The sequence below is a fragment of the Pezoporus occidentalis genome, unplaced genomic scaffold (assembly GCF_034315485.1).
Source record: "Pezoporus occidentalis ecotype Australia unplaced genomic scaffold, CSIRO_AGI_Poc_V1 ctg44, whole genome shotgun sequence".
Lineage (NCBI taxonomy): Eukaryota > Metazoa > Chordata > Aves > Psittaciformes > Psittacidae > Pezoporus > Pezoporus occidentalis.
The window spans coordinates 4,659,904-4,687,121 of record NW_026915769.1 but is presented as its reverse complement, the minus strand read 5'-3'; the positions used below and the strand labels follow the sequence as shown (position 1 = coordinate 4,687,121).

Below are 27,218 nucleotides of genomic sequence, written 5' to 3'. Positions count from 1 at the left end.
TCTTCCTTGCTTGAGGCTGTCCCTTTCTGTCCTAATATGTCTAAAACATGGGCAGTGTTACAGCTTTCCTTTGTATACTCCACACGATATAAAATCTACCATTTTTTAATTTGCTTTTTGTTTTATTTTTTAAGGTTTCTGAGAAAAAAACCCAAGTATTGTAATTACTTGAGTGCTATTGAGAGGTTATATACTTTCTATTTGGATAATTGAATTCAAATTTCCTCTTGGCAAACACTCCTTAGGTTGCTAATTAAAGGTCTAACAGATACTTAGGTTTTAGTTTAGTGTTTTTCACTTTCATGGCAGTCTCTTGAGATCGAGGAAGCCAAGAGCTGAGCTGCTCCTACTTCCTGCTTGCAGTGTATGCGTGCACAGCACAGCATAATAACTGGCAACTATGAAATATGTAAAGTGAATTGCACAGAGCTGGGGGTTCTGCTGTTTTCAGAAACAACAGGGGTTTTATAGCTCAACTGTCCAGATCCCTAAGATGGACTTACAGTTGCATTTTACTTTGAAAGCAATACCAGTCTCTGAGAGATGACTTGTTAAGAGTAGGTAAGTAAAAGGCAGGCAACCAAAGACATCCAGCTTCTAGGTGATAAAGCTGGATTCTTGTTAGCCCGTCTTTCCTTTTCAAGTCTGTCTGTCTGGGGTTAGGAATGTGTTACAATAGGGATGATGACATGTTCCATATGAGAATATAAAATGCTTTTTGAAAAGGGATATGAGTAACACATTTAATGAGCATACCTGAAATGCTTAGAGATATTAACATTATGGATGTTTTTTTTCCATTTTCAAACTGTACAGAGTATCTCTGAAACCTGTACTGTCTCTAAAACAGAGCTTACTTTGCCAGTGCCCTTACTATAGACTCTCCCTATCGGTCCTTACAGAGAACAATGCAGAGAAGCCTTCCTTTCCCTGTTCCCCCATCAGAAGGCACATATGTGGGCCAGTCACCTATTCTGTGGCTGCAGATATCAAGTAGGTAGCTGGCTGCAATGCCGAACACTGCTGCAGCTAACCCCTTGTGCGGTGTGGTACAAGTGACTTTCCCTGGACCATGCAGGAGGCCTGTAGAAGAGCATGAAATAGGAAGTCTCAATTTCTGTCATCTTTCCCCTCACAAATTCACAAAACACAGTTCTTCCATCACCTTTCCATCAATAATCTTTCACAAACACATACACTTAGTCTCTTAGACATGCATGTACTAGAAAAAAAACCTTCTTTTCTAAATTTAATTTATACGGAACAAGGGAAGGGAGATTATATTGCTCTACTGCTTTGCGCCTTTTAATAATGTGGGGAAGTGCTCAGATAATAGGGTAGTAAGGGGCCATGTAAGTGGTTCCTTGACACATGTACAATTCATTCCACAACGCACAATGAAAGGCTGTACATAGACTGATTTTTTAATGCAACAACCTTAATTCAAACCAAAACCAAAAAAAAAAACCCAAACAACAAAAGAATTATGTTTTGGGTCCTATCTATCTATCTATCTATCTATCTATCTATCTATCTATCTATCTATCTTTTTCCTTTTTCTTTAGTTTCCTTCTCTGACTCCCAAGGGCATATTTTATCAGCCGATCAGAGTCGGTAATATTCCTGCATTCCAAAACTACCTTTTTTTCCCATCATCCCATGTAATCTGTGATAATTAGCAACAAAACCTGTACAGACTAGGTCAATGGTTCATGCTGAATTCACTGTTCTCAACCAGCTTTTCCCAAAGATCTCCATGCTTTCTTTCTATGCAGTCCTTCATTAAAATCAACCGTAAAGGTGATGCAATTCCCGAGATCAGCAGTGAATCATCACCATGGCAATCACTGGGCAGTACTGGCCTAAACACTGGTGGTGGGTCTAAAGCTGGCCCCACCTCATCTGCAAGAGAGGTCTGTCTTGATGGGAGCAGGTTCAAATCAGAAAACATTTACTTAGCTGATATTTGTGAAGGAAAAATGAGACATATTTTTGGCCAAGGCAGGAATTTATTAGAAATCTGAGGGAAGAGAGGAAGGACTTGTGGGTCTGTTGTTGAAACAGCACTTTTGGATTGTGATGAAAGTTTGCTGAGGTGGTTGGCTGGTGTATGGCCCCATTGGGAGAGTGCTGCAGGAATCTGGCATCCCAGTTATCAGTCATTTGGTTTTACTTCTGCCATTGCTGTTAGTCCTGGCAGGAGTGGCTCTCCCTGGGTTCGGCTGGGGGAATGGAGCTCCTGCAGAGGCAAGTCAATGTCAAGCTCTGGCACAGTCCTGAATGTGAAGCCCAGGACAGACACTCTCCAATTATAGCAACTTATAGCTAATATTTACACAGAGATATGATTTACCCTAAACTTTACTTTCACCTCATTATTTGCAACGCTATGCTATTTTTAATCAGTAGCGTACTACTGTAACTATGCTCTAGAAAATTTCCAGTGCTATAAATATAAGTCTTACTGATGGGGATGGCAGACCCCTAATATCCTCTCTACCATGGCCCCTGGAAAAGTTTCAAGGAGCTGATGGCTTCTTGACAGCTGACTGGAATTGCACACACAATGTGCACTGCATTGTGCTAGGGCTGCATGTTCACCTCAGTGTGGCCAGCAAGTAACTTCTAGTTGAACCTAATGGCTTTCGTTACGTTCCATTACCTATCATTACTACACACACACACATACACTCACACACACTGCACCCTTCTCCTTCACAAAAACAAGAAAGCACAAAAGATTCACCCCAAGATATCTGGGTGGCAAATTACTGGACTAACAACAGAGCTTCAGACTCTAAGAACAGGTAGGATTCAAGTGCAGATTTGTTTTCTGTTGTTCACTTAATTTTTAGAATGGATTCAGGCTAAGCTTGAATATAAATATTCCTCAAAGGAGAAGAACTCAGATCTGCATCTTGAGATCTTCACAAGAAAAGTCCTAAGTGATCAAGGGCTCCATCCCATATTCTAAACTGACTGAGCTGCTCAGACTTGCAGAGGTATTTAGTAGGCTGGTGGTATTTGCAAAAATACCCAACCACCAAGTATCTCACAACTCTGTTTGCTTCAGCAACAAAACTGAAAATTCTGGAAAATTCTGCTTGGCTCTACAACCACTTACAAACCTGTCTTCAAAAGCTACAGCTCTCTAGCAGCAAATTTAGATACACGACTGAGTTGCAATAATTTAAAGAGCTGGAATGCTTCAATGCAATAGTGGTAACATGTCTCAAGCCACTGCAAATAGGAAATAAAAAGCATCAGCTTTAAACACCAGTGGAAAAGATTCAGGCTCACTGACTTTCTTCTCATCTCTGCTGGGAGCTATGAGGGTGCACACTGTCAGTCATCATGGACCAGCTGATGCTTGGCAGCACAATTTAGTTAAATATATGAGCTCTGTTTGCAGAGTACCTAAATCAGTTTGACTTCTTTCAAGTTTTGCATGGGAGACTTTTAGGAATTTGAGTATAGGCACTCAGGTGTTTGGTTTTGGTTTGGTTTGTTTTTTTAACAACAAATGATTTACATCCTGGGTATCTTTCTCCAGAGATTGCAAGGTATAGACCCATAAGGTTCTGGAGGGGTCTTGATGGCTTAAAGAGTGGGAGCAACCAAATAATCCATTGTTATTAGCCTAGTAGAGACCATCTTTAATAGGACAATAGAGACTACAGGTCAAAGACTGCTGGTAACTCTTTGCAACTGTAATGAATGTGGCGTAGAGCCCATTTGGAGCAGACTGCAAGACAATGAAGTTGATGAAAACCCAAGAAGAGGCAATGCTAGAAAATGCTATTAAAAGGAGCTTCTCCACTGGGGAAAGAGGCAATTCTACAGAAGGTTGGTGAAGACAATACAGAAAGTTGCATCCTCCAGGAAGGTCAAAAGTGTTGCATACATTTTCAGGAATGATGGAGAAATGGAGCACAGACTTGTATGTGGATGGTTGTTTTCTAGGTGCAAATCACTTTTCTGAGGAAAGTCCGGGTGGTGTGAACGACTCCATGAAAACTCAATCACTTCCTTGGCTGTCAGGCGGCCTCCAAAGGAACAGTCACATGGGGAAACACTCCACAGGGAGTGTGTCTGCTAGTGAGCAATGGCAAGAAAGCACGTGGATATTGCTAAGGCCAAGTAAGTTTAGAAGTGTGAGATTCAATAGGGGAGCTGAGTCAGGGCTGGTACCTAAATTGTTTGGGTGTGCAGCAATTTCCTGCCTTTTGGCTAAAATAAGCTTACTTAGAAAGCAAGTCTGCCTCTAACACACGGAGGCATCACTTCCCCCTAACACACACATGTACTTTTTTACAGGAAAGTGAACTTAGATGATTGAACTTTGTACAATCTGATGGTAAAGGGATTTAGCTGTGCAGAGCTGGGACTGAGAGGGTTTCAGATGATGTGGTATCAAACAACCTAGCCAAACTGGGAGGGTAGTGAACAGCGCCCTGAACAGCACCCAGGAATGGGGCAGGAGTCCTAAAAGCTGGCATTTCCATGTGCCACCATTTTCACAACTGTACTACTGGGCAAGACTAAACTACATCATTAGCTGGGAATTAGAGCAAACTGTCCCTTCAAATGGAGAGGCATGCCTACAACCTTCTGGCTGCAACTACTGCTCCTAGGGAGATTTTTGTAGTTATGCACAAGGTAGTGATAAAGTATAGAGTACTCAGATGGCTTTCAAGATGTCCCCCATAAACACTGCCCTACATGTGCATGAGGCAGCAGTTGCACACTCCTGCTAATAACAGCCATGTATTGTACAGTCTTGATGTTGTCAGACCTAAAGTAAAGCCTTGGGAGCTGCCTCCTCACTCAGTCCCCTGGCTGCTGCTTAGCTGCTAGGGTTGACACCAGGCACAAGAAAAACAGGCAGCTGCACGTCTCTGGAGAGGATGAGGGAGAGGAGACAGAGTGGCTGGGGTTTGAGGAGTAGGAAGAAATCTCTCCTCCCTAACAGCAGCAAGCTTGCCTCCTCACTCTAGATTTAAGCTGTCCCTTCACAAGGCAGAATCACCCAAGTCTCAGCCACTTCTCCTTGGCATAGTAAAACTCAGTTTCTCTTCTCTGGCTGAAAAGCTCTGTTTTCTGCCCACACTTACAGCACTGCTTCAATAATGTTACAAAAAAAAGGGGAAACTGTAATGTTGTCATTAAAACCCCCTTGTGATAGTCAAATAGACACTGTGGGAGCAGAAGAATGTATTATAGACTCTTGATTTCATATATCCTTTATAGACATAGTCTTCTGAATATACATCTAAAGAAGACTGGCATATAAACACTTCCTAATGGCTATATGATAGTAATGCATATCTCCCTTAGAACTGAAATACCATCTCAGAATGATCTATAAACAGTATAGATTTTAGGTTCCTAGTATTTTGACACTTGTCCAGCCATTACGAATGACTTCTCTAATGTCATTTGCTTAAGACTGTTTTGATGCTGCAGTAGTGAGAGGTCTTACATGTGTGCTCCCTTAGACTAAATAATGTTTACACATGCATAGGCATACACATGTAAAAACCTCTTTTGTTCAGAGTATAACATCCCCATGCACACCACCATTTCCTGAAACACACACTGCACCTGAGACCCCTGTTGTTTAGGAGAGGCCCATGGGGCAGAATCAGAGCTGGCCCTGCTCATGTATCAGCTACCAAAATCCTCTCTTAACCACAGAAACGTTTCGCGAGACCCACCCGCATCTTGCACTGAAGATCATTATATGAAATAGGTTTGGTCTCGTTGAGGACTGACTTGGGAACTAATACGGCTTCACAGAGGAAAAGATCATGCCGAAGCAATGTTGTCATACTCCCTCTGACACCAGCTGAGGCCTCACCCCTTGCTGAGTAGGTTAACCTAAAATTTCTCTACTGTGATATCATCTGACTTCAATGGTTCTATGATTTCTACCAGCTGAAGAGTTCTGCCAAACTCGAGCCCATTTATTTTACAAGGTGATTTGTGCTTCAGTTGCATTTGTTCACAGTGAAGAACAATGGCTGTTACAACAGAGACTAATGAACACTACTTCTCTAGAAGTTCTCTGGTACTCTGGATTTGTAAGCACACCGTAAGTGTGGTTAAGATAGCTAACGTGGTGATGCTCATGGTATTAAAATGATGAACTGCTGAAATTGAGCTGGCCATAGCTGCTGTGAGAAGAAGGTCCTGATCTCCCTTTCATCTTACCTTCCTTTCCTCCTGCTGCTTACCTTGTGGTGGCTTTGCTGTTAAGATTTCTCCATGAGCTGACTTAAATCACTCAGCAGAAGAAAATAAACCCTGCAAAAAATACCAGCTGTCTTTCTGCTGTTTGAGAGCTGAATGTGCACGCAGAAAGACCTAGTCAATGGTAAAGCCAGCAAAAAGAAGGTGGCAGACTCCTCCAGCAAACCAGGTGAGGACGGGAGGAAAAGAGGGAAAAGAGACACAGAAGGTCCTGCTCAGCCTACTGCCTGTGATCATCCCTCTTGCTGGAGAAGGTCAGTAAGTCTCTGAGAAGACACACTACTTACCTGGATTTGTTTACACTGTAGCCAGAACCAAGAAATCACAAAGGCTGCTGTATAGAAAATATAAAAGACTGGGAGAGAACTCCTGACTTGGTTTAGGCTTGCTGTGGAGATGAGCTCTAACTGCATTTTAACCATATCCTAGCTGTGCAACAGGCAGAGCCTTCTGGAAAGCCAGATGGACCTTTGGGCTTTCCAACTGATGCACGAAGTTCAGCAGACTGGCTATAATGTGTTCAGCAGTACAGTGAGGACTATTCAGTTAACTTGCTCCCATCACACCAATGGAGAGGGAGGAAAAATAAAACTGGTGCAAAGGAGAGGAAAGACATATGGCTGGACCTTAGCAAATCAGCTCCTGTATTCTTGCTGAAAACCTTTTCCATGGCAAAAAATGAACACATTGGGAAACCAACAGACAGCACACTGAGAAAGATGTGCTACAGTAGGATTACTGCTGTGTTGAGACACAAATCCAACCTCAGTATCTATCTACTTCTGTGACATACTTATTTTAGCAGACAAAACTACAGGAAAAAAGTAACCAAGTCTCATGATTAAGGGGTTAAAAGGCTCTGAGGACTGGGGGAGCATTGATGCTGAGATGGAACAGTCTTGCTCATCCCTATATGGTAATCCAAGTCCAGATTACTGAGGAAAAAGTTTTCTTTCTGTGAATGTTGGCTGCAGTTGGAAGCAGGATGGTAAACTGGTGCAGTAAAGCCAATGTTTCTTGTGGGAAAATCTCTTGACAGACAACTGTTTGCTCAGCTCTGTAAATTCAAGCTGGGGCTGAGGAAAGAGGTTGCCAGATCACACACTACAACAGTTGCATGTTGCTTCTGTCTTGTACCCAAGTGCCGAGTGGGAGATCAGGCAGAAGGACAGCAGAAACCCAAGACTGTTGTGCTGCGAACAGTTGTGCTGAGAGGCTGGAAAAGTAACACAGCAAGATGAGGCCAAGCTCTGTCTTTTGCAATAAAAAAAGCTTGTATGGGGAAGAATGATCCAAAAGGTTCGTATCCCTCATGTGCTTGTAGAGAAGAGCACTCAAATCACAAAGAATACGTAATGGACAGGTCAGGGACAGTCTGATAGATGAAAGCTGAAGTCTGTTGTCTTAAAATGTCCTTTCCTTCCCCCCCATCCTGTCCCATTTTCCTGCACCATCCCTTCATCCCCACCAAAGAGACAGGAATTTCCAGCATTAGTTTCAAGTGGTGTTCTTTTGCTGCTCCACTACAGTGCTAGAAAGCACTCTTCCATTTATTTTGCTAATACCTGCATCTGATCCTCCTGTGGCTTTTCCTCACCTTTACTGCCCATGAAGGACAATGACTAGGAAAAGGGAAAGTAATTCAACCTCTGCCTGTTCCCACGCACATCCTACAAACACCCCACAACCACTCTAACATTGTTACACTGGCCAAACACTTCAATGATGGGAATTTAAGAATTAAAGATGAAGCTTTATCTTTTGAATTGTACTTCAGAGAAGTGCAAAAAGCAGAACTGACTTAAATACACCAAAGGCATTCCCAACAGGAGTAATAATTTTTGACCTCACAATGTAAGAATCTCCAGTATCTTCTGACACAACACAGATGGAAAACTGTAGTCTTACCACTTTAAAGGTGTGCATTTGAATTAACATAAACAGATGCAAACTTTTGTATGCTACTTCTAACTGGTTAGTATTAAAGTATTAAATTGGCCTGTCTCTGAAGAGTGCAGTGTCAACACTACGGTGTATTTTCCTGGTCTAACTAAGAGGGTTCAAAGTGATGCAAGTTTGCTTTGTAGAAGAAAATCTCATTACCTGCACAACTCTAGCCTGAAGAAAGTGTGCAATATACAGGGAAAATGAGTGACATGGTTTCATTAGAAGTCAAGCTTCTTGAAAAAGTGCTTAACATCCCCCAAGTGTTTAACCCCAACGGAGACTGAGGTACTCTGAGCCCACTTACCCATCTGTCTGGTCATGGCATATAGATGCTGCAGTAATAAGGATGAAATCTAAATGAGTGAGCTTTCCTGTGGTTAGTCCAGGCTTCTGAGTGGACCTGAACAAGCCCTGACTGCAATTTCTGCTCCTGTAACTGTGCAATAAGAATGAAGGCACCTGTAAAGCAAGACACTTCACAGAAAATCTACAACCACATCTCCAAGCTATTGCTATTCAGCTAGTGCTTGAGTGTCATTAGTTAAATTGGCAGGGAAAGAGCACTTTCATGCTGAAATTAATTGTTAATGCCATGTTAAGATGACTCTCAAGGTTATAATGAAAACTTCTCCTATGAACTCTGAGTTTGACTCTCATCTATACTTCAGTCTCTTTATAGTAGTCTGGCTTTCCACAAGGGGCTTGAAATAGAAGTGACATATAGTGCAAAGGTAAAAGTGCACATGACTGCAAGGGCAAGCAATTAAACAAGCCCGGTGACATTATCGTTGTCATATCCAAATGGAAACGACAGGCCATGCTTACACTGAGATTCTCAGGCCCTTTCAAGGCTCCAATCTGTCTGTATGAGCTATGGGAAGGAGGGCAAGCAGCCTGGAAAGCAGGCGCTGAGCCCCCACCAATTACAATTTACTAAAGTTGTGAGGCTAAAGTGAACCACTGTTCTGGTTTCTGTAGCCTGTAGTTTGCCCGGCTGTAACTTGTAACTGTTCAGCTACTGAGATTGTCTGGTCACATTTGACCCCAAAGTCTGTGCTTCTCAGAAGCCCACCAGTCACTACAATGTTGTCAAACCCTGCTGGGAATGTGCCTTATGACAGTGGTGAAGAAGGCCGTAGCAGTCTCAGGAATATATAGAGGTAGGCTCCTATGGTACTAGCAATGCTGTCCTAAAACACCGTGAATACCTCTAAGGAAGCATATGGCAAAAGCTAAGTTGCTATAGCTTGGTTTGTCAGCACTGGTCCTCTGCAAAAGAGGATACACATTTTCAGTTTAGGTAAGAATTCACTGCAGTGAAACTCATGATGCCACTTTGGAAGGGGGAAAAGTAAGGAATGAAACAGTGATGCACACTATGGGATGGATAGTAAGCTTGAGGGCTGATGCACACAGGGAACCTGACTGGCGTAGGCTTTTCCAAGTATCAAGTGCCACAGCAGGTCTGTGTGGACATTCCTGTCCACCTAAGTGACTGGTAGAAGATGGCTTCTACTTACAAAGCAGTCTTGTCATCCTGGAATAAAGTCACTTACCAACCACTAAATGACTATATGAGGGAATTAGATTCAAGCCTTTACCACTAAAACCTTTAGTGCTTACTGCCTTACACACATAGACAACTCACAACCACCACCACGAAAAATTTTGACCTGAAAAATGCGGGTCAAAACAGAAGTGTCTGTATCACAGAGACATTACAACAAGCTTTAAATACTGCAACAGACAAAACCAGCAGCAGATAGCTCAGTATACATTATGTACCCAGCCTCATTAAGTTTACAGCTAGCTTGGGTTGCTGTCATGATGAGGCGTTTAGTGAAGGAAAAAAACAGGGAGATACCAGACTGACCAGTAGTGCAGGGTATTGGTTGTTCCAATTTTAAATTGGCTAATACATTTTTTTTTTGCAAATTGGAACCTGCAAGTGTGAGGCATTATAGCATAACACAGGGCATTACTAGTCACTAGTATCTAGAAGTAAATATAACCTATGATTCTGAGTGAGGGACTGGTCAGATGGCAGCTACTGATACAATGTATGGCATGACTTCTTTTTCTGCGCAGTATAACTCTCTCTTCCCAGCACCTCTCACCAGCAACACCTTTCACCTTTGCATGCTGTTCCTTTCTTTATATTTACCTTGTCTGTTGGACAGTAAACTCTTTGTGGTGGGGAATGCAGCACAATAGAGCCAATAGATAATACTGTATTTTTAACGCTAAATATTAAGTAGAACAAGAAGCTGCATCCCCTAGAATAGAACAGAATTAGATAGACTATTTCAATTGGAAAGGATCTACAATGATCATACAGTACATATAGTACAACTGCCTGAGTGATTCAGGGCTGATCACATTAAAGCATGTTATTAAGGGCAGTGTTCCAATTCCTCTTAAATGCTGACAGGCATGGTGCATCAACTGTCTAGCTACAAAGCCTCTGACAACCCTCTCTGTAAAGACATGCTTCCTAACATCCAGTCTAAACTTCCTCTTGCACAGCTTTGAACCATTCCTGCACATTGTGCCACTGGCTACCAGGGGGAAGAGCTCTGCACCTCTCTCTTCACATTCCCTCCACAGGCAGCTATACAGAGCCATGAGCGCTCAAGGCATCTCTTTTTCTCCAAACTAGACAAACCCAAAATCCTTAGCCACTCCTAGTAGGACATTCCTTCCAGCTTTTCACCAGCTTTGTTGCCCTCCTCTAGACAAGTTCAAGGACCTTCAGGGGCCCGGAACTCCACCCAGCACTCAAGGTGAGGCCACACCAATGTTGAATACAGCAGGATAATCACCTCTTTTTGACCAGCTGGTGATGCTGTGTTTGATGTACCCCAGGATGTGATTTGCCCTCTTTGCTGTCAGGGCACCCTGCTGATTCCTATTGAGCCTACTGTTGACCAGCACTCCCAGACCTCTTTCTGCAGGGCTGCTCCCCAGCCACTCCTCTCCCAGTGTATACTTGTGTTCATCATTACTCCATTCTAGGCCCAGGATCTGACAATTTCAATCTGTTGAATTTCATCCCAGTAATCACAGTCTAATGCTTCGATCTATCAAGATTCCTCTGTAAAGCCTCCTGTCCCTCAAGAGAGTCAATAGCACCTCCCAGTTTTGTGTTATCAGCAAACCTGCTAATGGTGCATTCTACACCTGCATCCAGTCATTGATAAATATATTGAACATGACTGGCCCCTGAAGAGGCCTGAGGAATACTGCTGCTGACCAGACAGACAACTTGTCCAGAAGGATGTTGTGAGGGACAGTATCAAAAGCCTAACTAAAATCTGGAATAACTCAGGCACCACCTTCCCTTCATCCACTAGATGTGTGACCTTATCATAAGGTATCAGTTGTGAATAGTCAATATGACTGTGCCTGATGGTTATATTATTCTTTAAATGCCATTCAGTAGTACCTGGTACAATCTTTCCCATGTTTTCTCCCCCAGCCCTTCTGTGAGGGTTAACAGCTAACAGCTGCTGCAAAACTTTTGAGTTGTGCTTAGCTGTTGGTTTTAACCCCCTTTACAATACAGTATAACTGGATTTTGTCTTTTTTCCCACTCACCTTCTCTACCTCCCAACATATGTAATTGCATTGTAACTGTGCCTGTACAGCTATTTTGTACAGAAAGGAAAACAAACTACTGTGGTGTAACTGCATCTGCATGAAGGATTTTTCTGGTATGTCAGTTAACAAAAAATAACCATCCTACAACTTGACATAGCCATAAATGTCACATCAACATATCTGGAGCAAATGTGGGCACTGGGGCTCTGGTCCTAGTGGGTAAGTTGAGGAGAAACTGCTGACCAAGGTGCCGTGGGTTTGGTGCCTTGTGATGTTTAAGCTCTAAATGTCTACTGTTACAAATCTAACTCCTCAATCAGCTGAGTTCGTTTTTCTTAACCTCCTCTAAAAGAAGCTTTCCAGCTCAAGTCCAAAGTGAAAAAAAAAAGCCACATCAGTTGATTTGCGCTTTTTTTGGTGGAAATATTCACTCAAATAACCCCTTCTGTCTTTTCCCTTCCCACACAAGCTTATGAGAAGTGATTAAGTTCAAGAGGGAGGAGAATCCTTGATTCTGCTTCCCCTCCAGCCTCCCTCCGCACACAAAGCAACCAAACTACCATCCTTAACAGAGCTCTGGGGTGGAAGATTTCCCCATGCTCAGAGCTAGCACATTGCCTACGCCCATCGTAAGTGCTGGTTTGTAGATTTTAGTAGAATGTGAGTCATTCATAGCTGATGCACTCTTACCAGGGGACCTGCATTTTCAGTTTCGGCCATCAGACTGTTTTTATTGAGAAGTTGCTTATACATGTCTTACTACAAATATGTGGTGTTCATGCTACGCCCCTGTACTCTCTGGATGTGTGGCACAGGAAGGCTGAGGCAAGTCAGAAGCAAAGCTGGATGTAGATCTCTTTCATGACTTTGGCAGGGTAAGAATCTTGCTTGTCCTCATTCCAACAGCAGTCAATAGTTTTATGGGCCAAACCAATACAGTGGTAGACAGTGTGCCTCTGACTAGTTTAAACACTACCTAGCTTTTCCTTTGACTCCTGAAGGGGAAGAAACAAATCTAGTAGCTCATAAAGTCAGATACAGCCCAGTTGCTAAGGTAACCCAGTTGATAAGAACAGCACACCAAGAGACAACAACAGGCCTGCCTTTACACTACTTTACACTACCCTCTCCACAAATGCAGAGCAGAACCAAAAGCAGCAGGCAGGGTGGGGCTCTGCAGAGGAATAGCAGTGCTCATCCTCCTAAGCTGCTTGTACGAATGGCATAGGTCTGCCTCAGACACACACGGTGAACCTGCAACTTAGCGGGTTTTATTGGTTCTCAATTCCAACAGGACAGGGAGCCCTTGAGGGGAGTCCACCTGCACCTACCACTGCTCTAGGGCATTCTGCCTTTCACACTCATAAAATCATTTGGTTAGTATCTGCACTGGGCAATGCTTGAGGAAAGAGGTAGTTGTCTCTGTATCCCAAAGTTACAGTACCAGCATTTGCTGTGGATTGGTGAACAAGTCTTTCAGTCCCAGAGAGCTAGCACAGAAAATGACTAAGCAAGCCGGAAATCCCAGGAACCTGCTCAGTGATGCATTTCCCCTCACAAGAAACATCCAGAATTGTGTGAGTTTTAAGCGACTGAATCGAAAGTGAGGTAAATACTAGCATGCCATTATATTAATTTGGATGATTTCCCGCACGCTTGTCCTGGGAGGTGGAGGTGAACATAGATATTTGAAAGAAAAAGGACATTTTTGACACCTAAATAAAATTTGGTTGTGAAAAACTGTCCTGGTTGAAGTCAACAGCAGCGCTCCCAAGGAAAGCTATGGGAGCAGAACTTCAGGATGGCCGCAGTGAGGGTTTCTGGTGGTTGCGGTTCCACCAGTGTTGCAGTTCATGCCTCAGTCATGACACGCTAGGAACACCTGCCAACACAACAACCCCTGCCTGTCCTTGTACCCTGGGGAAGTACCTTTTATGAGATATCAAAGTCCTAACATGTTTGATAACAAAACCCTCCCAGTCAGAGGTGCATTAGCAGCTCAATTGCCATTCTGCAGAAGAGCTGATTTCAGGCCCCTGTTTTGACCGAAACTGCAACCGCGTTAAAAAAAAAAAAAAAAAAAAGGGAAAAAAAAATAGTTTTCATTTTCCCACAGGGTGAAATCCTTGGAGACTCGTTGGGGGGAACCAAGATGGACTAGAGAGCTAAAAGTAAGCCAGACAGGCTGCCTGCTTGCTAGAGTTCAAGTTAGGAGCTCACTACCAACACTGTTGCTGCTTTGAATTACCAGTTTCAGTGGGGAAAACTGTCCATTACACTGCCCTGCTAAACTCCCCTTCTGACACACTGTTAATATTTTGAAGAGGTGGCATAGCTAGATGACTATTGATGCCTGAGTTAGTTAGCTTAACCCTTGCCCAGCATACTTACAGTCTGCCTTTGGGTCATTCCAACACAATGACCTCTGGTTCTGACAATGTTATAGAAAAGACTCGTGCATATTGTGTTGAGAAGATAGCTAAATGTAATTTTAAAAATCTACTCTAGTCACTGATAAATAATATATCGGACCTTAATGAGTAACATACTTTATGCCTCTGCTTGCTAGAAAAGTGTAAAATGGCCTTAGATGAAAAGAGAATAAGACCTTCAACTTCAAATTCTATGCTGTAAAAGGGAAAGTGCTTTACCAGTAAAATTAATATTTTGAGAAACTATATTACATAAAAAGGTAGGAAAGATTTGTCAACGGTGAGCAGAGGCCATTATTTTGTCTGACAGGAAGCCCAGAGCTTTATTGATTGACCTGAAAACACTGTCTTTGTGGATAGTAGGAAGTGAAAACATTGTTTTCTTTCTCAGCACCAAGTAATTGCATGCTGCATTTAAAAACAGACTCTGTCTACAAGTAAACAGGTTTATGAGGCTGTGAGGTATCCTAAGTCTAGGAAGAATTCCTTTTACAATTTAAAATATCTGAGCTGGGAACAGAATGTATTTTGGAGCTCAGCCCAATGTTTTAGCCAGCAGCCCATGGGGCTTCCCTCATCACTATTACCCATGAAAACCACCTGCATTCAAATAGCTAAGCCAGTAGAAATTAAAGGCTCTCCTCTCACCAATATATATATATACTTACATATAAACATACAAGTACTTGGCTCTGGCACTGGACTACTGGTAAACCTTTTCTTTACCCAACCCATTAGTCTTCCTCATCCATAAAATGGAAATAATGCCAGTGACTTTTTAAAAGGCTCTTTATAACAATACATCTTATAGAATCCAAGTGTTACAGTGTTCATGGTCTCATCTCTCTCAAATCAAAGTGGCAAGCCAGGTTGGTCAAAAGCCTCCACGTTAACTACAGCAGTGTCAGCGAAGGTAAGGACACTCGGGTGGAAAATAGATTATGCTAACATAAACCACAAATGCCCTTAAAAAGAAATTATGTAATGGCAAGAGCTCTAAATTGAAGGCAAGAAACACGGGCTGTCTACACTGTAATCTGGGTTTTGTCACCTTTAAATTGGCTGTGAGCTCCTCATACAGTCTAGCTACAGTTCAGGAGCCATTACAACCCAACCTGAATAGCACTACCTTGTGCCTATACAGCAAGTGAGGTTTGCTGGCATTTGCAATTAAAGGACATGAGGCACTGGCAAATTTATCAGCAGAAATCTAAGATGTTAGCAACCACCAGCTATGTAATCACCCAACCCTTGGCCTCATCTGAACTGAATGCTTGAATACACCTCAGGTCTTTTTAGCATGAAATACTTAACCAGCTCTTTAAGACATGCCACCCATGCTGGTGGGTTTAAGCTAACCCACAAGACTGCAAATGAAAGCAGCTAAGCATGCAAATACAGCCTGTGTATAACACTTTAAACTGCTACACATATTTGCCAAGCAACCGTGTTAGGCCTGACTATCCAAGGTCTTTGGTTCTGCTGCCCTGCAAGCAACACAGGGATGGAAAGGACATGGGAGTACTAGTTACAGGGCTTGTGTCACTGGACCCAGTGCACAGCATGTAGAAACCAAGAGATTCCCAATTATATAAAAAATTCCTGACTTTAAATTGAAAACTACACCACCAACAACTCCTCATATTTTTTCTTATATTCTTTTCAGCCAGGGGTTCATTCTTAGAGAACATTTCCTTCTGAAAAATAAAAATTAACAACCCACTGCTCTTCCAGTAGTACTTTATGGAAAGGAAATCTGCAGTGATGCAACCAGTAGTGTATCTTCTCTGCCATAGCATTAAGTACATTTCTTAGCTTGCTGAGAATAGTGTGGGCATAACAATCAAATGGAGAGAGACAAATGTCAGCCAGGCAAAAATATCAAAAGATTAATTTCTGTTACCTATCTCTATTATATGAAATGATCATAGCTCTTGCTGTGTTTGATGTTCGACTAGATGGTGAGATATGTACCTTTTGGATTTAAAGTGGTAAGTCTTAAGAAAATAAAAAGTCTTCCTCATTAAAGCTAAGGCAGCACCACATCTGTAACAAATTTAAGGCATGTAAGGACAAAAAAGAACAAGGTGTTTTAAAAAGTACCTCTCTGGACATGTGTAATACCCCAAAGCAGCTAGGTATCACACTGGCTCGCTGCTGACATAAACGCATGGAATGTTTTGGGGTGTGGTGCATACTCACATCTCTCCAAAGACACTGGTTACTGGAGCATTCAGCATTATTTCTCAAGTGGCTGGATTCCCATTCCCCCCTTTCCCTACCTATTTACAGTTCCAAGTACAAAAAACACTTTCTGTAACCTCAGCTTCCTGATTCAGCTGTTGTGATGTCAGTTATTTACGATAACAAAAGTGAGGCAATGCCTGTGGTTTGTGGGGGACAAAGGCAACCTTGTTTCTCTAAAACGGGGACAATCCTAGTGTGACAAGCACAGGAAAGACACATAGTAGGACTCCGAGGCAGTATGAGCCTCACCATCTCCATAACAGTGGGCTTGACAGTGCATTATCTCAAAGGCCACAAACAGAGGACTTTTTCCTTTCCGTAAGACTGGACATCAATGTGAATGCAACTCTTGGAAAACTACCTCTTTGCAGGGCAAAGTTTTGGAGATAGGTATCTTGGGAAAGAAATGGTTTGCTAGTGGGTAGAGAGACAGTCAGTGTCAGGACACAAATGTTTCAATACCAATTACGTGTTCTGTGGTCACAAGCAAGTCACTCTGCACCTCTGCTTACCTGCCACAAAACTGGCTTAATCATATTTAACCGTCTAAACCACAGATGTGGTGAAACTTGTAGAATGCCAGTAAACTCCTGAGGTCACAGAGTGGCAAACTCTTAATACCCAGCATGGTTAGGTATGAATGAAAAGCGTCAGCTTTGGTGTAGCCTACAGAATGTCACTCACCCGCTATTCTTCCAATTGGCATCGCATGGTCCTCAGGAGGGGATACAGACACCATGATGTGGTTCATATAAGCTAACTCTTCTCGGTGGGACAAGTTGATTGGCTTTACCTCCCTGTGAAGCCCATCCTCAGACAACCTTGGTGGTTTGAAATCGGAGTGCCTGGGGTTCAGTATCAAAGGATGCATAATAGGGCTGGGCATCAGCTGGATGACCCTGGTGTTCTCCTGGCGAGGGCTGGAGGGCTTCTGGAGCACCTCGGAATGAGGCGGGCAGTGGTTGTTTTCTATTGGGGACACTGAGAGAGGATAGGGCTCCTGCTGGCTGTTCTCGTGCTGATGCCTTATCCCCGGCACCCTGTCAGCTGGGGAAAGGCGACGGATAGTGCTGTCCATAGGGGACTTCAGTGGCCGCTGATCGGGATCTGGTGATGGACGGTGGTTGTTGGTGATGGGTGATCTAGAACGATGCAACAGTTCAATGGTTGGGGGGTTGTGGTGGACCGTTTCTGTGGATGGTCTTGAGGGCCTCTGGACAAAGCTATCTGTGGAGAAAAAAAAAATTACAGATCAGCTATATTGTGGTCAAGGTGTAGGATCTAAATGTCACACTGCCAGCTGGACTTACTGGGTACTGCTTGGAAATGTTTGCTTGTTGACTTACTGCTTGTCAGCTTGGAAATGTTTTTATTTGTGTGACCTACAGAGGTCCAGAAAAACACCATATAAATGCAGATATAGTTATTACTACACAGAATGAGATCAGTACCATGAAAACAATCTTCTTCCACCACCACATAAAGGTAGTTCCTGGGGAAATGTGTTAAGAGAAATCCCATTTTGAGTAACTGACTGGAACATACGTAAAGAAAGTAAGATCTGATTCAGCTGTACTGTGTTTCTGTGCAAATGCTTTGAAACTTACCTCCTGCCATTCATGTCTCTACATGTGGCTCCTGTTATTGTACCATGATGAGCACTGTAAGGTAGATGGCAGAGATAAAAAAGGAAAATGTCTCCAGGAAAACATTGGGTACTAAGTTTGAGATGTTAGAAGCTTTCGTCAAGGTGGAGAATATCTTAGTCTGAAATACGGAGTGGGTTATCTACAAAAAGCCCACTGACAGGAAGCTCTTTGTGAAACACTAGCTAAATTTTATCCGTCTTGATATTAAGAGCATGTACCATCAAATAAGGATATTTTCACCTTGTTTTACTTAGTATGTGCTGTCTACTGATGGATTGTCCCAGGAGTCACTTCTAGAATCACTTCTGCATGACTGTACTTCCCCATCTGTGATCCTTAACAGTACAGGGGAGATAAGTCACGGTTCTAGGTCAGCATGTTTACATACTAACAATCCTCTCACAAACTGACATAAACAGTGCAAACTTTCAGTTAGCTAAGGCCATCACTTTTGACTAGAGAAATTACTGACAAAGAGGAAAACACCACCAGAGCGCAGTGACTAACAGGTTTTTACCTGAAAAACAAAGATCAAATTTCACTGCTGTTTATTGAAAGCCTTGGATGGTAAGAGAAGGAAACTGCTGCATACATGTCAAACAGGTAGCTGCCTATTTGTGCCTCCTGTTTGTTCACTCCTTTTGCTCTGATCCTCTTTAAAGATTCTCTCGTTCTCTTGTCAAAGCAGTGATACTCATTGAAGACCCTGTTGAGATGAAGACCTGGGGGCTCCCGCTGCCCTAGAACCCAGGCAGGCATCAGAAGGATCAGCACTTACCCAGGGAGAGGCCTGACCAGAAACTCTAGATCTGAGAAAATGTAGAGCCAGGCAGTGACATGGCACCAATCCTTTTGCCTACTCAACTGGCTGTTCATCTATACAAGTGTACTAAAGTTTACAGAAAACCCTGAGATTTTAGGCAGAAGCTACATGGCTCCAGAATACTCATCTCACACACTTGTGGTCCCAGACAAGAAAAACGCATTTGTACAGCTATTTAAGGTACTCACAGTGAAACAGGTGGAGGACATGAGACTCCAGAGTTATATATTATTCTTGGTTTAACCCAACCAGCTTTAAATACAATGTGGCCACCTAATGTGGGATAGCCCAAATGTTTCCAAAGAGGAATTAATTCACAACTGTACATACCTCTGTGGCTGTCTTTTCTTAAAGACTCCTTTCTTTGCCACAGTAGAAAGAAAACCAACCCCACAATCTTACTCAGTATCCTATCTTCTACAGACCATCCACACTCATCACTGTACATTCAAATGCACGGTGATCATTCTTGGCCTGTAAATATAGACCAGAATATTGTATTGGCTGTCCTACTTACTTAAAGTGCCTTGGCTGGTGGGAGCAGCTATCCTGGAAACAGAAAGGAATGCCCTGATGTGCTTTCCACCAAGCTCTCTGTAAATATTAGCTGGCTCTGAGAAGCTCCACATGGAAGCAGGCCTATCTGTCTGCTTCCAAACCACGGTGATTCTGAACCAAGACAGGAGAGAAGGTAGGGACCAAGAACTCTTTAAAAGCAGCAAGAGGAATAACCACAAATGGATACACACTAGTGTTCACTTTCCTCCAAGGTCCTTCTCTTTAAATACTTAACTAAAGAATCTCCTTATGGTCAAAACTGCTTTTTACCATAAAACAATTAAAACCCAGCTCCAAGCAGTTCCACTGCTGCAGATGACCCTGAACAGGATGAAAACTTCATCACATTCATTCCTTGGCACATCTGATGACTGCAATTTGAGCACAACAGGAACAGATTCACCCATTAGTCTGACTCTTCATTCTGAGTGACCAACACTCTTTGCTTGAAGAGAAAGCTGAGAAAAGGAATTCAGCTCCCAGGAAAACTGCTGACCTATCTGATCCATATAGGGATGGGTAGGGCTGCATTCACTCTGAGAGTGAGCAGTTGCTGGCATGACAATTGCAAAGATTAGCACTCTTCCCTTACCCACAAAAGAAGTGCAGGGAATGACAGTGCAAGCTTCCTGTATGGCATCCCATCAAATGACTCAGTGCTGTGTCAGAAGGACCACTGGAGAATTAGGTAATTCACTCTCGATTGCTCATCCCTCTAACAGGGACAGAGGCTGATGCCCACAGCACAGATTTCAAGCCAATGCCAATGGATCTCGGAGATACCCCGCACCATTGTTAACTGATTTCACAGTCAAACCCACTTTGCTTAAGCTAGTAAAAAGCTACTAGATGCAAATGCTGGTCTCACCTGATTCTGGATTAACTAGGTTGTAGCGAAAGCATTTTGAAGCTGGATCTGAAGTCTATTAGAAAATGGGTAAAAGAGCCAGTAGAAGAAAATGGAAAAGATCACTGGAGTAAGGAGGGATTCTAAAAAAGATCCATCACCTATGAAGTTTAACCACTTGAAATTGTGCCAATTGATACCTGTGTTACAACTTGTGAGTTAAGCAGGGTTAAGCTCTGCTTCTCACATTCATTCTCCTTTTTTTACTAAGCTGCATTCTGCTGATGGAAAATGGTAAACTTAATTGTGCTAGTTTCTCCCAAGTGACTCTGTGAAACAAGAAGAAAGAAGGAGTGTCAAAATGCAAAAATAACTAAATTCACCTGCCTATAAATTCTTGGCATAGATATGTTCTGATTGAAGCTGTAGTTTCTTCTGCTTGTTTTGAAGTTCCTCTCACAGCAAAACAAGAACTGATTTTTGTCATTATAAAGAAAAGTTTTAAGTAATAGGACAGAGTTTTTTAAACAAAATCAGTGGTACTATCAACAGCCAGAGCACTGTGCAGGAGAAATCAAAGTAATTTCTTAATTATCCTGTGTTCTGACTTAAGTTGGACTAAACTGCAAAGGACTTAGGTTTTATGTGACACACATAAAGGCCAACTCAACATGCCCTGTGAAATCCTCTCTAGAGTGAAAGTTGCTCTGTATCTTTAATGTAGGGGTGTCTGAGAGGGCAGCTAGCATTTCTGTTTGAAATTTAAAGAGGAAGCATTTGTGGGTGAATGCCAAGCTTTAGCAAAAAATGGAGATTTTAGTAAAGGTCTCTGGAAGTGCCTATCTTAATACACCAGGCAACCATCTCTTGAACAACTCTGCCAACTCAACTTCATCCTGAACTGTAGCACCCTCTTCTAATCTGAAATATTTACACAGCTGTGTGGAAACACTTTGGAGCATCCTTATCCCACTTGCTGCTGTTCTGCTCTTGGCTTAGTCTCAAAGGTTTGCTGGTGTCATTTGATTCTGGTTTGGTCAGGCTGGCCATGGGCAACTTGTCCAGGTCTGACAGTATCTCTGAATCTTCTCTTGCAATCTTATGTTGAATCTTCAAATGATCTGTGCATCTTTCTTCCAGTTAGCAGAGACTAGGGCAATATCCTAACTCACTTCTATTCTTCTGTTTACTTGAAAAAGGAATAACACTACTTTTTTTCTAGAGGTTTGTTTGGGGTTTTTTAATTGAAAAAGTGAATTCTCCCTCATGCTTTCATGGAAAGGACCTTTTAAAAGGCTTCGGCTTACTATTTTTTCTGTTATTGGAGAAAACTAAGAATTATTTTAGCATGTATGTTTTAAAAGAAAATAAAACCTTAATGTTTCCATTCAAGGAAGCAGACTTGCATTTTGATCTGCACTAATAATGAGTAGAGGAAGCCTAAATCTGCAGTTCCACAAACATACCTGTTTTTTCTTCAGCACCTCTGACAGCCATTGTATGTGTGGACATTACTAGAAGGTTAACTAATAACCTAAGCAAGTAATTCTGATAGTAAAAATGAGAGAAAACCTACAGAAAAAAAAACCTTCTCTAAACATGAATTGCTCAATCGGCTCGAAAGCTGCGCAACATGACAAGCTCAGTGCTAGGAACTCTGGCACGATGTGATGACAGATTGTCAGTTGAAGTGACTTTGATTTACACATTCCTTTCTGAGGCTACCTTCTTTCTCCCTTGCTCTGCAAACAATTACATCTAGTTGCATCTCCTGGGTACCAGAAGTCCCAGCATCTTTGTCTACCTAATTGGTAATGAGGAAAAATGAGTCAATGGGGTCAATAAAACTTTCTTTTCTATGCCAGATTTTTTTAATCTGCATCTGGCATAGCTTTTAAGCAGGCTTTGGAAACAAGACAAAACAACAGAACATAAATGGAGAATGGATGGCTGACTTCCTAGACCAGTTGATTGTTCTAAAGCTATGGAGACAAAGGGAGGACAGTAACCTTATTTAAGTAACTTTGGCACAAGAAAATGACATAATTCCGCACAGCTTTACCCTACTCGCCTCTATAATGGCAGGTCCCATAAGAATGAAACAGAACTACCTTCATCATGATTCTGGTGTAATATGACCTCTGGCTGAGCATGGATTGAGTTCCCAGGGTGGAAGAAAGGTGTGAAGAGCATACGAGCTTTCCGTTGCTTCAGGATATGCTGAAGGAGCTCATACAAAACGTCACCTGAAAGACAAACAGCAGGAAAAAGGAAATGAAAACCTGCATACTGCTGAGAAGACTCTTTTAGCCATCTGATGCATGAATTCATGGCTCCTGGGTGCTATTTTCAGACCCCAAAACGCTTGCAGTAAAATCCTACATTTCACTGATTTGCAAGGTTCTTCCCTGAAAGGAAAAAAAAGCAAAGCTGCACATCATGCCTCTGTGTGTGACTGTGGAAAAATGGGAGAATGACAAGACACAGCTTTTATTACCCCAAAGCAGACTCTTTTTCAGGCTACATGACTGCCCACCCCAGAGCTCCAAACCTTTACAAGCAGTGGTTAGTTCAGTGTCCCACCTCCTCACAGCCTCAGTTTTTTAGACAGACACCTTAGGACACAGAATTCTTAGAGCCCATGACTTATGCAGGGAGTTTCTGGGAGCAAAGACGGTCCTTTTAGTTAATTACTGAGCAATTTACACTTTATGGGGGCAGGATACAGAAGATGTTGTAAAGCCTCAAGGCCACAGGCAGTGTGCTACTAAGATATTCCATTCTAGGAAATCCACAGGAAGAACTCTCACTTGGAGAAGTTACTTTGGGATGGACTCAAAGACTTAAGAGAATGGTGAGATTTACTTATCCTGAGCACCTTTGCTGTGGTGACAACTCCTGGAGATACTTGAGTGCCACAGCTGTCTCAGGAACTTCTCTATGTCACTCCTGGTGTCATGGTTTGGACTTCTGAAAAGCCCAGATGATCCCAAAGGTAGTTACTTCTAGCTTCTAGAATCTGTATGGAGCTCACTTCAAGAGGCACTATTAGACCAAGGATATAAGGCAGACTAAGGAACAAAAGGCAGTGGACTTGCTGCTCTGCATAGGCGAATACAGTCTGTGAGTTGCTACTGTATCACTCTTCCATGGAAATGCCTGCAGTGAATGGAACTGCGCCTTGTGTGAACTGACGAACTGCTTGTTTTCTGCTTTTTAAGTATCACATCTTGTACTGATGTCCTTCCAACATCATCTGCGTAACACCCTAGGTACTTCTACGTTTTGTCTGATGTAACTGGTTGCACATTTCAAAGTGAAAATGTACAACAAAGGGCTAGAAGTCTCAGCTTTTAATTCTGCTTGCTCTCTTTGTCCCTGCTCACGTTACACAGGAACAGGTTGCAGCAGTAGCATACAACTTGAACAAGAACTTTGTGAAGTTTTGCTTGGGAAACCTTGGATTCTCTGGGAGGGTTTTCTCAAGTGTAGGGTTCTTTTTTTCAGTAGCTGTTTCTGTGAAATTGTAAAGCTGTGTGCCGTTCGCCCCTTGTCTCTATGAACTCCCAGTGCTCTATCTGTGGGAAAGTTCAGTGAATAGCGTTAAACAGTTAAATCCATCCTGCTTTCCATGATTCAGCTTCCTTTATTTTTAGCATCTTGGCTGCTTTTACTGTCTCAGCAGTGACTTTAGGGCATTTTTAAAAGGTGATTGCAATACCTGAAAATCTACTTAAAAACAAAGCCTCGAGAACCCAGCTACCTTTTCCATGTTTGGTTCATGAAAGGCTAAAAAGTGATTTTGCCACATAATTTGCATCCTTGAATGCAACAGTGCCATAAAATCATAACTAGTGCTGTAACACTCCAAGCAACAAGGTAGCAAATTTGTACCTCTTTTGATTCGGCCTGACAGACCTGTGAAAACATCCATAAACCTGGCTATCTTTATTTTTTTTACCTAACAAAACAGTTATGTCTCTGCACCAGCCAGATGTAGTAATGCTAGTTAAGAAGGTGAAAAGCATTTCTCACTCTCCTTCCTCTGCTGCCTCCTTTCCCTGGCCAGCCCTAAACAGGATAATAGCTGTGGGGCTGTGAGCCCACTTTATTGCTAGGACCGCTCTGGGGAGCAGATGCGGTTCTCCTGGTTTAGCCATGAGGGACAAGGGTACAGTTTTTATGCAGCTACAATCTTGAACAACTTAATGCCTCTATGGCAAACATTACTTCATAGTTCTTAAATTTCACATAGAGTTAATAATCTGGGAGATACAGAGGTAATGTCCCTTTATCTACAGTCATCTAGATTTTTAAAGACTGACTCAGATGTCCTCAAAAAGGTTTATTATCAGTGGGAAATACCTGGAGAGAAGAAGGAGAGACAAAGCAAAGGAGGAAGTCTTTAGTTTGGTTATTTCATTCCAAATGTAGAAAACTAAGAGTTTAACCTTCTGCATAAAGGGAGGCTTTGCAAGCCAAAGGTTCTTCTTTGGGAACACTCTATTTCCAGCCTACAAACATTTTGATCCTACTAATTTCAAGTGCCCTCACAGCATACAAGGGGAAGAGCAGGGGCATAACTTGCAGGCAGCAAGGCACTGGGATGATAAGGGGAGCTGCAGACAAGATACATAAAAGTGTCCCCTACAATCCTTGTCCACATCCCTACTTCCAATGCTTCTTTTGCCTTTAGCAGGGCTAATTTTCTAATGAAACAATTCAAAGCTTCTAGTCATCAGTTTTCACTACTGCATTACACTGTCAATAAACATTAATGTTTGGCCTTTCCTTCCATACAAAATTAGTCCTGGATTCAAAGTACATGCATATAAAACTTTATATACACTAAACATAGGCCACAGTTTGTGAGGCAGATTCTGCAGGACGATGGTTGGGGGGATGCATTCCAGTGAGTTGCCAAGCAGCTTGGTGCAGAATTAGTGCCATGGCTTGTTTATCAGCTGGATCCAAGCAGCACCAGCTGTACTTCAGCACCTAGTGAACCTCCTCACGGCAATTCTGTCACTGCTTGGTCCAAACTCTGATCACCTATGGTGACAGACTTATGAGCCTTTATGTTTAAGAGGAGTACCCTGTAGGGTCACAAAACAAAAGCTCACAAATCACATTTAGCTAAACATCCCTGACAAAGGAGGGCAGAAGCTTACTCTGCCTGTGAAACTGGAGCAGACAGACCCCAGGGGATATAAATACAGGCAGGCAATATACACATTTCTACATCTTCTTTGTGAATAAATGAAGACATAATTTGAGCAATAAGCAGACTGATTCACACACCTGTTTGTGCTGTGCCTTGGGCTGGACTCCAGCACAAGATGAGAGAATAAGGTAAAGTAAAGCCCACAGGGGCTGTGAAACAGAGGAAAGGTTCCCCAGGGAAGAGTTTTGCAGTCACTTTTAGCAACACATCAGCCAAGCCAACTGTGAGGCAAAATGCTAATATGGGCTTCTTTAAGAGGCTGGAGCATTTGGTTAACTTCCTGCTGTAGTTGGGTCTGTGAAAAGATAAGCCTTTACAGGGAAAAGCAAATGTCAAAAAGTGCTGCCAGAGAAGGTTGCTTTCTGGGACTTTTACAGGGAGGTTTAACTAGAAATGGATTCGATATTTAGGTTTGAATTTGCATTAAAATTTGCTTACAACTCAGGTGTATCAGGGTTTCATTCCCTCCTTGCCCCATACAATGTGTTTCTGTCCTCCCTCCCCTCACCCAGTCCACACCAACAAATGTGACCATTTCCTGCTCTGATCCTCTCCAGATTTCTTGGCAGCTTCCTCCCTCTTTTCAATCACAGCTTCTGTAAATAATCCTTACCTGAATGAGGAGACCGGTAGCGAAAGTCCTCTTTGGTCAGAAGCAGCAGAGCCTTGCCGTTCATCTCAAAAGTGCTGCTCTCAATTGGCCTCAAGGAAAACTCCTTCTCTGCCCACTTGAGCCACTGTGCCACATCATCCCTGCTCCAGTAAACAGGCTGCAAACCTATGGCAGGAAGAGATCACAATTTTGTTACCAAATTGAGACAAGGCATGGGAATACAGACAAACATCAATGAATCCTCCCTTCTCCCCACACCATAACTTGCAAAGTCTCAGGGGAAGGTACAGGAAAGGCATGTCATGTTCACGCAGAAATACTCTAAGCACTGGACTGTGAAATATTTCATTAGTTTAGGCACCTTGGTTTATCTGTGACATACCGAGAAACAAGAACTACCTCAACATCCTGAAACAAGCTTCTAGGACATTATTCCATTCCAGGTTTCCACTGTGAAATGGAACTTTCTTCCCACTGCTTCTTCTGAGGTGCAGAGCAGTCAGGAGGCAAAGTCCTTGACCCCATCCATCCTCGGTGTGTATCCTTTCCTAGAACAGAGGTATGCTCTCTCCTCATGCCCCTTGTAAAGTCATTGATGAAGAACAATAGCTCACACAGCAGATGCCAGAGAGCTATGCCTGTATGACCTTTTAGGTGTCTGGGGTCTGTAAAGAAGGGCTGCTTATGCAAGTGGTTATCAGTATGGGTATGGTTGAGAAAGGTGTATTCAGACTGGCCCACCACTCCTACAGACGCTATTGTGCTAGCAGGTGTTATTCCCAACACTGGAGAGGAACAGAAGTGCTGAGGCTGTGGCATCTTCAGCACTGCTTTAGCTTGTGTTTCCTGCATAGGTATAAAATACTACAATGTAACTCTGTCCATAGAAGAGTGGTGTTCCATTTTATAGTAAAACAGCAGGTATGTTCAGTTTGGGCACAGAGAGAAGAAAGAAAATCTGGCACTCCATTTCTCCCAGCCAGCTCTTACAGCATATACAGTCTAGTCTACTGTGTTTACTCACAG

The 27,218-nt window shown here is 42.6% G+C and overlaps 1 protein-coding gene and 1 long non-coding RNA gene across 4 annotated transcripts in view; both read right to left on the bottom strand.

The window, feature by feature from the left end:
* LOC134172126 (uncharacterized) overlaps positions 1–27,218 on the bottom strand; it is a 447,287-nt gene that overhangs the window by 311,329 nt on the left and 108,740 nt on the right. The gene's annotated exons all lie outside the window — the stretch shown is intronic.
* Positions 1–27,218, bottom strand: part of ETV6 (ETS variant transcription factor 6) — a 133,327-nt gene that overhangs the window by 6,938 nt on the left and 99,171 nt on the right. For all 3 annotated transcript variants that reach the window (XM_062634956.1, XM_062634954.1, XM_062634955.1), the window contains 3 exons: positions 26,193–26,357; positions 22,467–22,601; positions 17,163–17,705 (listed from right to left, as the gene is read on the bottom strand). In XM_062634956.1, the coding sequence (XP_062490940.1) occupies positions 17,163–17,705; positions 22,467–22,601; positions 26,193–26,256 (742 nt within the window). In that variant the 5' untranslated portion in view covers positions 26,257–26,357. The remainder of the gene's footprint in view (positions 1–17,162; positions 17,706–22,466; positions 22,602–26,192; positions 26,358–27,218) is intronic.